Source organism: Electrona antarctica, assembly GCF_951216825.1.
Source record: "Electrona antarctica genome assembly, chromosome: 24".
Classification (NCBI taxonomy): Eukaryota; Metazoa; Chordata; class Actinopteri; order Myctophiformes; family Myctophidae; genus Electrona; species Electrona antarctica.
This window is the reverse complement of record NC_136803.1, coordinates 2,448,479-2,461,021: the sequence shown is the minus strand read 5'-3', so window position 1 is coordinate 2,461,021 and position 12,543 is coordinate 2,448,479. Positions and strand designations below refer to the sequence as shown.

The 12,543-nt window shown below is 50.6% G+C and overlaps 1 protein-coding gene across 1 annotated transcript; it reads left to right on the top strand.

Moving 5' to 3' along the window:
* The first annotated feature begins 92 nt into the window (after positions 1 to 92).
* On the top strand, positions 93 to 7,526 carry LOC306917023 (bone morphogenetic protein receptor type-2-like). Its single transcript, XM_079495141.1, has 4 exons — positions 93 to 263; positions 1,172 to 1,550; positions 2,106 to 3,258; positions 7,012 to 7,526. Exons 1-4 carry the CDS (start codon positions 115 to 117, stop codon positions 7,275 to 7,277), a joined length of 1,947 nt encoding a protein of 648 aa, XP_079351267.1. The 5' UTR covers positions 93 to 114; the 3' UTR covers positions 7,278 to 7,526.
* Positions 7,527 to 12,543: the final 5,017 nt, after the last annotated feature.

Sequence of the window (12,543 nt, the reverse complement as noted above, 5' to 3'; positions counted from 1 at the left end):
GTGTGTGTGTGTGTGTGTGTGTGTGTGTGTGTGTGTGTGTGTGTGTGTGTGTGTGCTCTCCCCCCCCCCCCCCCCCCCCTCCCCCCCCAGGCGGTGCGCTCCCTGAAGGAGACCATGGAGGACTGCTGGGACCAGGACGCCGAGGCCCGCCTCACGGCCCAGTGCGCCGAGGAGAGGCTGGCGGAGCTGCTGCTCATCTGGGACCGCTCCAAGTCGGTCAGCCCCACGCTGAACCCCATGACCACCACGCTGCACAACGAGAGGTACGGTAGTAAAGTCATTTCTCTATGAAGAATAACATGGGGTCATCTTAACACTTCCTGTGTCCAAGACGTCCACAGACGTCCTGGGAATTACCACTATGCGGTGCCCAGGACGTCTTTTAAAAAAAAAAACTTTTTTTCTTTTCTTTTATAAAATAAAATGACAAAAACAACATTGGGCACCCTGGGTCACTATTTTGAAAGTGTTGTGTGGGGCACACAATGTGTATCGTCTAATATAAGCATTGTGGTCCAAAAATAAACAAGCTGTCTCTGTGTTCTTGTCAGGGAGATGTGTCAGTCACTCATATTATGATACAGTCTGTTTCTAGTGAAAATGTAACTAATTCAGCAGCAGTAACAATAGCGTTTTCTCACAGTCAGTTGATTCTTCATATCCATATGAGTGAAACGGCCGGGATGACATGTTTATTTTACAAACACAGTTCTTATATGAGGCGATCTAAAATCCCCCCCCATGGGGATTACAATGCAAATTAGTCTCGTCTAGCCCCAAGGGGCCAGTGAGGCACTCCAACGTTGAAGATGCCACTACTACTGGCGAAATGTGGAATTGCAGCACTTAATGGAAGTGGACGGACGTTCATGACGTCACGTGAAAAGCCCGGACCTCAACATTGAGGCCCGGGGCTAGGCTAGGCTAGGCTAGGCTAGGCTAGGCTAGGCTAAACTTCCGCTCGCTCGAGCCATTGAGTTATCATTATACTTCCGGAAGTCTTCTGGTGCTTCAAAAACGCCACTGAGCAACTTCCACTGAAATGAATAGCGGGGGGGGGCGGGGCTAACGCTCCAGTTCGGTCTCTATCCTTTATATACTCTATGGTCTAGCCCCTAAAAGAGCGTGGAGTGACCTTTCCACCTCTTGTTCTTCCCGTCCTCCCTCACAGGAACCGCATGACCCCTAAGCCCGGCCCGTACACCGACCACCCCTCCTCCTACATCGAGGAGCAGGAAGGGGGCGTGGCCAAAAACGCCCAGGCGGCGGACCCCGCCTCCTCCGCGGGGGGCGTTGGCGGGGGGCGCACCGCGGGCGGCGGCGGCGGCGGCGGCGGCGGCAGCGAGCGCAACCGTAACTCCATCAACCAGGAGCGCCAGCAGCAGCAGCAGCAGCAGCACGCCAACGCTGGGCGCCTGCCCAGCCCAGAGGGCAGCAGCGGGGGCGGCCTGAGGGCGGGCAGCCCCTCCGCCTCCTCCGCCACCACCACCACCCTGGTGTCCGAGTCGGAGGGGCCCACGCCAGTGCCCGTTTGTCTCCACCTGACCCAGGTCAGGACACAATTATTAACACAATTAGACCCGACACCAGATTCTATAAATGTCTTATAAATCACGACAGTTTTCTATGCATGATGTTTTTATGTCAGTAGTTCTCAAGGACCCCCAAAAATATATGTAATTGGCCGCCGACCCCCATCTGAAAATATGTTGTTTCAGGGACCCCCCCCCCCCCCCCCCCAGAAGAAAAGATTTTAGTTTAAAACGTTTACTCTGAAAGATTATATTCAAAGATTTGCGCCACATTTTCACGGTTTTAAAAAAATAGCAGACCTACAAGCTCGTAGCGCGCCACTCGGTGGCGCGCTACGAGCTTGTAGATCTGCTATTTTTCAATAGCTAAATTATAACATAATGTTTAAAACACCAAAAGGGGTTCCCGCCCAAAATGGGTTAATAAAAAATATATGTGTCAGGATATAGAAGACATTTTTAGAATCTGATCTCAGTCCAAAATGGGTTAAGTTGTACAGTAAATTGCTCAACAACCGTTTATTTTTATTTTTTTTAAATAATGACCTGAAATCAAACGTAACTCCCCAACAGGAGGACCTGGAGACCACCAAGCTGGACCCCAAAGAGGTGGACAAGAACCTGAAGGAGAGCTCCGACGAGAACCTGATGGAACACTCCCAGAAGCAGTTCTGCTCTCCGGACCCGCTGAGCCCCGGCGGCTCCAGCCTGCTGTACCCGCTCATCAAGATGGCCAGCGAGGCCTCGGGCGCCGCCTCCTCCTCGGATCACAACGCCGCGGGCGCCGCCGCCGCTGCCGCCGCCGCTCCCCCGATGCCCAGCACCCTCTTCCCGCTGCCCAAGCAGCAGAACCTGCCCAAGCGGCCGTCCAGCTTGCCCCTCCGCACCAAGCCTGCCAAGAAGGAGTCCTCGTCCTCCTCCTCGCTCAGGTTCAAGTTCGGACGCTCGGGGAAGTCCAACCTGCGGCAGGTGGAGGGGTCCAAGAGCAACGTGGGGGGGGTGACCAACGTGGCCAACGGGGCAGAAGCACACCACCACCGGGGGGGCGGGGGGGTCTCCTCCTCCTCCGGCACCAACAACCTGCCGCTGCTGCGAGAGACCACGCTGCAGGCCAACGGCGCCGCTAACGGCCAAGCTAACGGCGGCCTGTCCTCCGCGGCCGGCACGGCGCCGGGAGGATTCGGAGGAGGAGGAGGGCCCGCGATGACGGCTGTCCAGAACGGCTCGGCGTTGCCCCCGAGGGGAGGAGGAGGAGGGGCGGACGACGGCGGCCGGCTGAGCCTGGGCGTCATCACGGCCAGCCCCGACGAACACGAGCCCCTGCTGAGCCGAGACCGGGAGCAGGCCGAGGGCGCCCCGGCCGGCGCCCTCCTCCACTCGGCGCGGCCCAACTCCAACAACAACAACAGCAACACGGGCCACGGCCAGGGCGACGGGGAGAGCGAGGGGGAGAGCGACGGGGGAGAGGACGAGGGCCGCGGCGTCGGCGTGGGCGAGGTCGGGGGCTGCAGGGGGGACGCCAGCGGAGCCCCCGGAGAGAGCACCAGCTCCGGGCTGGGCTCGGGCTGCGGCGGCCTGGGGACGCTTAACGCCCAGGCAGCCAGCGGCGCCGGGGGAGGAGTCACCATGAGAGGGGAGGCCCTGCTCAGGCAACCCAAAGCCCGCCGGCCAGAGAGACCCAACTCTCTGGACCTGTCCTTCACCACCAGAGACCTGACATCTCTGGGTGAGCCTCACACGTCCTCAACACATCCTCAACACGTCCTCAACACATCCTCAACACGTCCTCCACACATCCTCCACACGTCCTCCACACGTCCTCAACACATCCTCAACACATCCTCAACACGTCCTCAACACATCCTCAACACGTCCTCCACACATCCTCAACACGTCCTCCACACATCCTCCACACATCCTCAACACGTCCTCCACACATCCTCAACACGTCCTCAACACATCCTCAACACGTCCTCCACACATCCTCAACACGTCCTCCACACATCCTCCACACATCCTCCACACGTCCTCCACACATCCTCAACACGTCCTCCACACATCCTCCACACATCCTCCACACGTCCTCCACACATCCTCCACACATCCTCCACACGTCCTCAACACATCCTCAACACGTCCTCCACACATCCTCAACACATCCTCAACACATCCTCCACACATCCTCCACACGTCCTCCACACGTCCTCCACACATCCTCAACACGTCCTCCACACGTCCTCCACACATCCTCAACACACCCTCCACACACCAACACATCCTCAACACATCCTCCACACATCCTCCACACATCCTCCACACATCCTCCACACGTCCTCCACACACCAACACATCCTCAACACATCCTCCACACATCCTCCACACATCCTCCACACATCCTCCACACATCCTCCACACATCCTCAACACATCCTCCACACACCAACACATCCTCAACACATCCTCAACACATCCTCAACACATCCTCCACACATCCTCCACACATCCTCAACACATCCTCAACACATCCTCCACACACCAACACATCCTCAACACATCCTCAACACATCCTCCACACACCAACACATCCTCAACACATCCTCAACACATCCTCCACACACCAACACATCCTCAACACATCCTCAACACATCCTCCACACATCCTCCACACATCCTCAACACATCCTCCACACATCCTCAACACATCCTCAACACGTCCTCCACACATCCTCAACACGTCCTCCACACATCCTCAACACATCCTCCACACATCCTCCACACACCAACACATCCTCAACACATCCTCAACACATCCTCCACACATCCTCAACACATCCTCAACACATCCTCCACACATCCTCAACACATCCTCAACACATCCTCCACACATCCTCCACACATCCTCAACACATCCTCCACACATCCTCCACACACCAACACATCCTCCACACATCCTCAACACATCCTCCACACATCCTCAACACATCCTCCACACATCCTCAACACATCCTCAACACATCCTCCACACATCCTCAACACATCCTCCACACATCCTCCACACATCCTCAACACATCCTCAACACATCCTCCACACACCAACACATCCTCAACACATCCTCCACACATCCTCAACACATCCTCAACACATCCTCCACACACCAACACATCCTCAACACATCCTCCACACATCCTCAACACATCCTCCACACATCCTCAACACATCCTCCACACATCCTCAACACATCCTCCACACATCCTCAACACATCCTCAACACATCCTCCACACACCAACACATCCTCAACACATCCTCAACACATCCTCAACACATCCTCCACACACCAACACATCCTCAACACATCCTCCACACATCCTCAACACATCCTCAACACATCCTCCACACATCCTCCACACATCCTCCACACGTCCTCCACACATCCTCAACACATCCTCAACACATCCTCCACACATCCTCCACACATCCTCCACACATCCTCCACACGTCCTCCACACATCCTCCACACATCCTCCACACATCCTCAACACGTCCTCCACACGTCCTCAACACGTCCTCCACACATCCTCAACACATCCTAACACATCCTCAACACGTCCTCCACACGTCCTCAACACGTCCTCCACACATCCTCAACACGTCCTCCACACATCCTCCACACATCCTCCACACATCCTCAACACGTCCTCCACACATCCTCCACACGTCCTCCACACGTCCTCCACACGTCCTCCACACGTCCTCCACATCCTCCACACGTCCTCAACACGTCCTCCACACATCCTCCACACGTCCTCCACACGTCCTCAACACGTCCTCCACACGTCCTCAACACGTCCTCCACACATCCTCAACACGTCCTCAACACATCCACCACACATCCTCAACACATCCTCAACACATCCTCAACACATCCTCAACAAATCCTCCACACATCCTCCACACATCCTCAACACATCCTCAACAAATCCTCCACACATCCTCAACAAATCCTCCACACATCCTCAACAAATCCTCCACACATCCTCCACACATCCTCCACACATCCTCAACACATCCTCAACAAATCCTCCACACATCCTCAACACATCCTCAACACATCCTCCACACATCCTCCACACGTCCTCCACACGTCCTCCACACGTCCTCCACACGTCCTCCACACATCCTCAACACGTCCTCCACACGTCCTCAACACGTCCTCAACACGTCCTCAACACGTCCTCAACACATCCTCCACACGTCCTCAACACGTCCTCAACACGTCCTCAACACATCCTCAACACGTCCTCAACACGTCCTCAACACGTCCTCAACACGTCCTCCACACATCCTCCACACGTCCTCCACACATCCTCCACACATCCTCAACACATCCTCCACACATCCTCAACACATCCTCAACACGTCCTCAACACGTCCTCAACACGTCCTCAACACATCCTCAACACATCCTCAACACATCCTCATCACATCCTCAACACATCCTCCACACGTCCTCCACACGTCCTCCACACATCCTCCACACGTCCTCCACACATCCTCAACACATCCTCCACACGTCCTCCACACGTCCTCAACACGTCCTCAACACATCCTCCACACATCCTCAACACATCCTCAACACATCCTCAACACGTCCTCAACACATCCTCCACACATCCTCAACACATCCTCAACACATCCTCAACACATCCTCAACACATCCTCCACACAAAGAAAGGCTGCATGTGGTGCATTATTGGATGTGAACGATTTTGTGAATGTCAGATGGGGTCCAGTACTTAGTTTAGACAGTTTTTGGTTTAGACTAGTCATTGGTTAGACCAGTCATTAGTCTTACACTACACCCTATCTCAAACCCTCACCAACATCTCACATCCATTTCATACTTTTTGGCCCATATGGCAGCATTGACCCATTTAGACCTCAACTTATGTAACTTAGATAGCATTTTTGTATACATACATAGCACTATAGTGCAGGGGTTCTCAACCCCCAGAGGGGGTCCCCAGAGGGGGTTCCCCAGAGGGGGTTCCCCAGGGGGGGGTCTCCAGAGGGGGTCTCCAGAGGGGGTCCCCAGGGGGGGTCCCCAGGGGCGGTCTCCAGAGGGGGTCCCCAGGGGGGGTCCCCAGGTGGGGTCCCCAGAGCGGGTCCCCAGGGGGGGTCCCCAGCCAAACACGTTGAGAACCCCTGCTATAGTGTATACGCATTTAATTTAATTATATAGATACTCCACTGTTAGCTTACGTATGATTCATGATGACTATTTTTACGTATGTATTACCATGTTTTGTTCTTGCTTACTGTAAATCGCTCTGGATTAAGAGCGTCTGCTAAATGCCTAAATATTGTGTGTTTGTGTGTGTCTGTGTGCACGTGTGTGTGTGTGTGTGTGTGTGTGTGTGTGTGTGTGTGTGTGTGTGTGTGTGTGTGTCATGCGCGTGTGTGTGTGCGTGTGTGGTCCAGGGGAGGATTTGGCGCGTGACGACGGGACGGGAACGGGCGAGAAGATCAAGAAGCGCGTGAAGACGCCGTACTCTCTGAAGAGATGGCGTCCGACCACCTGGGTCATCTCCTCGGACGCCGTGCGGGGCGGCGGCGGGGGCCCCGAGGTCAACAACAACGGCGGCGGCGGAGGCGGGGCCAACCAGGGGCCCAACCAGGGCCGGCCCAAGTCCGCCTCGGCCATCTACCTCCGCGGAGGGAACGACCCCGACGACACCCGCGTGTGAACGTCGGGCAAAACGTTCGAGGACTTATAAAGCCCCCCAACCCCCTCCCCCCCAAAAAAACCCCACTAAACCACACCGATGGGGTCGCCATGCTACTCGTAGTAGCATGGCGACCCCATTGCTGTGGTTTGAGGCCGTTGCATTGAATCACTTGGGTGGACGTGAGTGGACGACGTGCAGCAGGACATCAATCACACCGTCGGGACAAACTCTAAAAGAAGAAAACGTCAGGTCCCGTCTCGGTGTGGTTTGGGGCTTTACCCACAGCGGCTGATAATGGGGGGGGGGGGAGGGGGGGGGGGGGCTTGTTTGTTTTTACGCTCTGTTCTTTTTCTGGGTTTTCGAGTCTCTTTCGGCAAGAGAGAGCTTATCGAGAGTCTCGTAATGCAAGCGGCCCCGATCATGTACAGGAAACAACTGGTCTATCTTCACTGTATCGCCCCCCCCTGCGCCTCTCTCTCTCTCTCCCTCTCTCTCTCTCTCTCTCTCTCTCTCTCTCTCTCTCTCTCTCTCTCTCTCTCTCTCTCTCTCTATTAAAACGGCATTGCTTTAAATGGAATCCAGCTATGCAGCATTTCTTGTTCCCTCCCGTTTTAGCGTTCGTCTCGTCGATTTTTATTTCACGTCGTGACATCATTATTCTCTTCGGAGGGGGGGGTGCGTCGTATCGGCGACGTGCCGACCCCCCCATCAGATTTTTTTATTTTATTTTTTATTTCCTAGCTGCACTTTTTTTGTAACCCGTTCGGATCAGTGTTGACGAGTCCTGTGTGTTGCGACCGCGACAAGAAGCGGTCTCTAAACTCAACGTGGCGACGAAAAACAATCAACATTGTAAAAGCCTTTTTTTGTTTTCAAAAGATACAATTTAAAAAAAAATCCCTGCATTTTTGCTACACCGTGTAAATGGCCCGAAACGAGGCTCTGTAATTGAATTGAAACGAGGCTCTGTATTGAATTGAAACGAGGCTCTGTATTGAATTGAAACGAGGCTCTGTATTGAATTGAAACGAGGCTCTGTATTGAATTGAAACGAGGCTCTGTATTGAATTGAAACGAGGCTCTGTATTGAATTGAAACGAGGCTCTGTATTGAATTGAAACGAGGCTCTGTATTGAATTGAAACGAGGCTCTGTATTGAATTGAAACGAGGCTCTGTATTGAATTGAAACGAGGCTCTGTATTGAATTGAAACGAGGCTCTGTATTGAATTGACGGTCTTAAAAGACAGAACAAAACGACTTTTCACTTTCTTTTTATTTCATTGATTTGTATGCAATATCAGATTCATGTCTTTGCCTACATATCCATTATTATTTTTTATTTTTTTTTGTATCATATTTCTTAATCGTGCAATAGGATATAGCTTTTAGGTGCTTTTGATGTCATTTTTGTTTTGTATCCGTCGTTTTATTCCTTGATTATCATTTTTTGTATGCGTTTTAATCTCTGTTGCACTTATAAAAGTAGTCACAATCGTTTGTAAAGCAATCCACGATGCCCCGATCGATCGCCCGCTCTGTCTCACGGGGGGGGAAAGATGACGGACGACAATCTCCATATCAATCTATTTGCCTGGACTGGATGTTGTCCGTTGGTGTGTGTGTGTGTGGACTGTGGAGGGGAAAGAGACTGATTTTAACAATCAATCCCGACACTATAAATGACGATGGCTTTTTTGTTTTCCTTCTGCGGACGTTTCTTCGTATTTCCCTGCTTGCACAATGACACGGGGAGGAGTCTGTTCCACACTACAACCAATCACCACATGGTCGGAGACATCTGTTACAAAATGGCCGACTCAATCAACCGTACCACTATCATCTATCGATCTAATGACCTCACTGTGAACTGTTGGGATCGTCGGTCGTTACACTACAAACTGAAAAAACCAAGCCCAGGTTTTTGTTTTTTTTATTTTTCTCTCTCAGAACCCCCCGCTATGAAATCAGACTTGTCTCATAAAAAGAAGAAAAAAAATGTATGAACCAATCTTTATCTAAAAGCACGCTGGATATTATTTCTGCCTCTTCTCTTCTCTCATCTATTGATGTTTGGTTGAGTGTGCGCACAAGAGAGTGAATGCACGAGTGACTGTGTGTGTGTGTGTGTGTGTGTGTGAAGGAGAGAGCGCGTGTGTGTGTGCGCGCAACGCCGCGCATGAGTGAGTTGTGTGCACGTGCTACGTAATGTTCTGTCTGCAAGGATTTTAAGTGTGCAGATCCGGTGCTGTACATGCATACCGATAAGATGACGTCGTTAGGTATTTCTCAGTCAGCGCTGCTTCAGGGCATAATATGGAAAAACAAATCTCATTTATGTTTTTGTAATCTGTAATTTGTATGGAGAAAAAAAATATATGTACGTATGTGTATTGCATTGATATTTGCATCATTTTTATGACATCTTTTGCAGCATTCAATGGACATGGCTTTGATTCCATTGCTATGCCTTATCCGCGCTGTACAATTTCTGTAAACATTTTCAAGTCAATATGGAAGAAAAAAACAATCTCAATAAATGTATGAAAGAATTGTCGGTTGCTCTTATTGTGTCGGAGGGAGTCTAGGTCGTCCTCAGACGAGCCCTCCATCGTCACTTCCAGTCATCCCGGTTCTCTGTACATCTGGCCAGCTCGTGCGTCATGATCCACATATGTTAGCGTGGGACGTCCTGGTGACCGCTGGCCGTGTGTTGGTTCCCTCAGTGGGATGTCCTGGTGACCGCTGGCCGTGTGTTGGTTCCCAGAGCACCAGTATGTTAGCGTGGGACGTCCTCGTGACCGCTGGCTGTGTGTTGGTTCATATGTTGGCGTGGGACGTCCTGGTGACCGCTGGCCGTGTGTTGGTTCCCTCAGTGGGACGTCCTGGTGACCGCTGGCCGTGTGTTGGTTCCCAGAGCACCAGTTTGCTGGCTGGCAGTTCTTGATGTCTTTGGCAGTGTCCTGTTATAGAGCGCCGCAGTCTCGCCTCCTTTCATGACGACGCCAGGCCCAGGAAATTAATCCCAATGCATTTTTCCCATAGACATTTCAAAAAGTATTTATTTAAAGGCCTTTTAAGCGTCGTACGAAGCCAACTCGAGTCGTGACAAATCATGACAACAAACACAATATCTTGGACCAAACAAATAATTACAAAGAAGCAAAACAAAAAGTGTGTCACGGCTTTGTCTGCGGCGTAAACGTCCTTAAATAAATACTTTCTGAAAAGTCTGAGGAAAATCAACAGGGATTTCTTTTCCGGGTCTCTCGAGGGGGCGGGACTGCGACGCTCTATAGTCTCATTCTCCTGGCTGCTATTTTCTGGCTCACTTTTGCATAGTCTTGTTAGTAACATGTACACCAGGGGGTGCCTACTGCCCACACCTTTTTTGACTTGAGAGCTTGACTTCGTACTAATTTCACTCAGTCCATCACAGGTAACCATTATTCCAATATGGCCTAGGACATGTAGATTGAATGTACAATGAACAAGGGCAGCAAAATTAAGTCAGGCTGGCTCTCCATCCTCTAAAATGAAAAGCAGCTGCTGGTGCACTCCAGAAATGTTACCAATTTGGCCTGCATAAGAGCGGAACACAACACTCTTGCCACCCGAAAAGAAGCCAAGAGGAAGCACGCGGAAAGTGGCCCGAATGGGCATGATCTGGAGGATGGCAACTCCATCAGCGGAAGATCGAGATCAAGAAGGCAACCCATACAAGTGGTTGGACTCTGTCCACAAGGTGTAATCCATCATCCTTGCCCGACCATTGTGATGCTCACCATATCATCTGTGTGAATGACCCATACGATGCAGCATACTCAACTAAAGATGATGAGCGAGACCTGCGTGTAAGTGTAAGGCACATGTTACCAACACGTACTTCATGTACGTGTTGGTAACATGTGCCTTACACTTACACGCAGGTAGGTGTCAGTCAATTTCATATTGACTGACACCTTCCCCTCTGCCAAGGCATTCAAAACACTACTGTGTGTCAGTAACAATGAGTGGTTGAAAAAATTAATGTGAATGCAGTGATTGTCAACGCTATGCTGTTGGCCCACATTGCATCAACTTGTCAACACAACAACCGATCCATTAAGTATCCATTAAGATTAAATAAGTATCAGACATTTTTGCCAGCAGTATCCTGTGATGAATTGAAAATGGTGGACCCTATTGTAAACAAGTGTAATGCTTTATGGTGTCGTCCACAGTTAACAGTTAATAAATGTTAATAAATATAGCCTACTACAATCAAACAAAGAAAAAGGTACAAAGGTTAGTTTTTACTGCCCCCAAGTGGCGTTTTCCGGAATTACACGTGACAATGATTGTGTGGCTTGAATGTGAATCCTCAACGTTAAAACCTTGTAAAACATTAATTATACATTTTACTGTCCGACTGTAAGGCCGAATGATAGATTTGAATTAGACTCTGGAGCAGATTTGTAGATAAAACACGAGCTTTCACTGTTAATGGCTTCATAGTTCATAGATAGTCAGGATAGAAGTTAAAGGACCACTTCACCACTTTTCAACATCTCTTCATATAATTGGTCCTCACTAATATTCATGATAAAACACCACCGTTTTTTTCCTACTCAGTCTGTGTCTCATAGGAGGGCTTTGGGCAGTTCGGACACCCGTCCACCAGTGACATCATCATTAGGCAGATTTATTTTTAAACAAGATTTGTTTTAAAATATATTTAGATTTGTATTATCGTGAGAACGATGGCTTCAACTTTTGCATTGCAACTTTTCAGGAAAAGAAAGCCTGCAGTTTCTATTAGCTTGGACTCACCATCGATGATGTGACTGGTGGACGGGTTTCTGAACTGCCCACAGCCTTCCTATGAGACACAGACTGAGTAGGAAAAAATGGTGGTATTTTATCATGAACATTAGTTGGGACCAATTATAGGAAGAGAAGTTGAAAAGTGGTGAAGTGGTCCTTTAAAGTTAAACCACTATGAACATTATTATAAACTCTCTCGTTAAGCTCGTCTAAAGCCCCGCCCTACTGTATCCGGTTATTTGCGCTCGCAGAAACATGCGCTCACACCAGTGTCCGTTTCCGTATCCGCTTCAGACCGGATGTCAATGATCCTCGCCTATGGCGAACGCCACTGTCACATTAGCATTGTAGCAGCTAGCGATGCTAACGCCGTTAGCATCACTAGCTGCTATGGCAACCTGTTTGATGACGATTGTTTTGTTAGATATGAGTTATTGTTAGCCACCGTTAGGTGGCTAACAATAACTCACTCTGAGTGT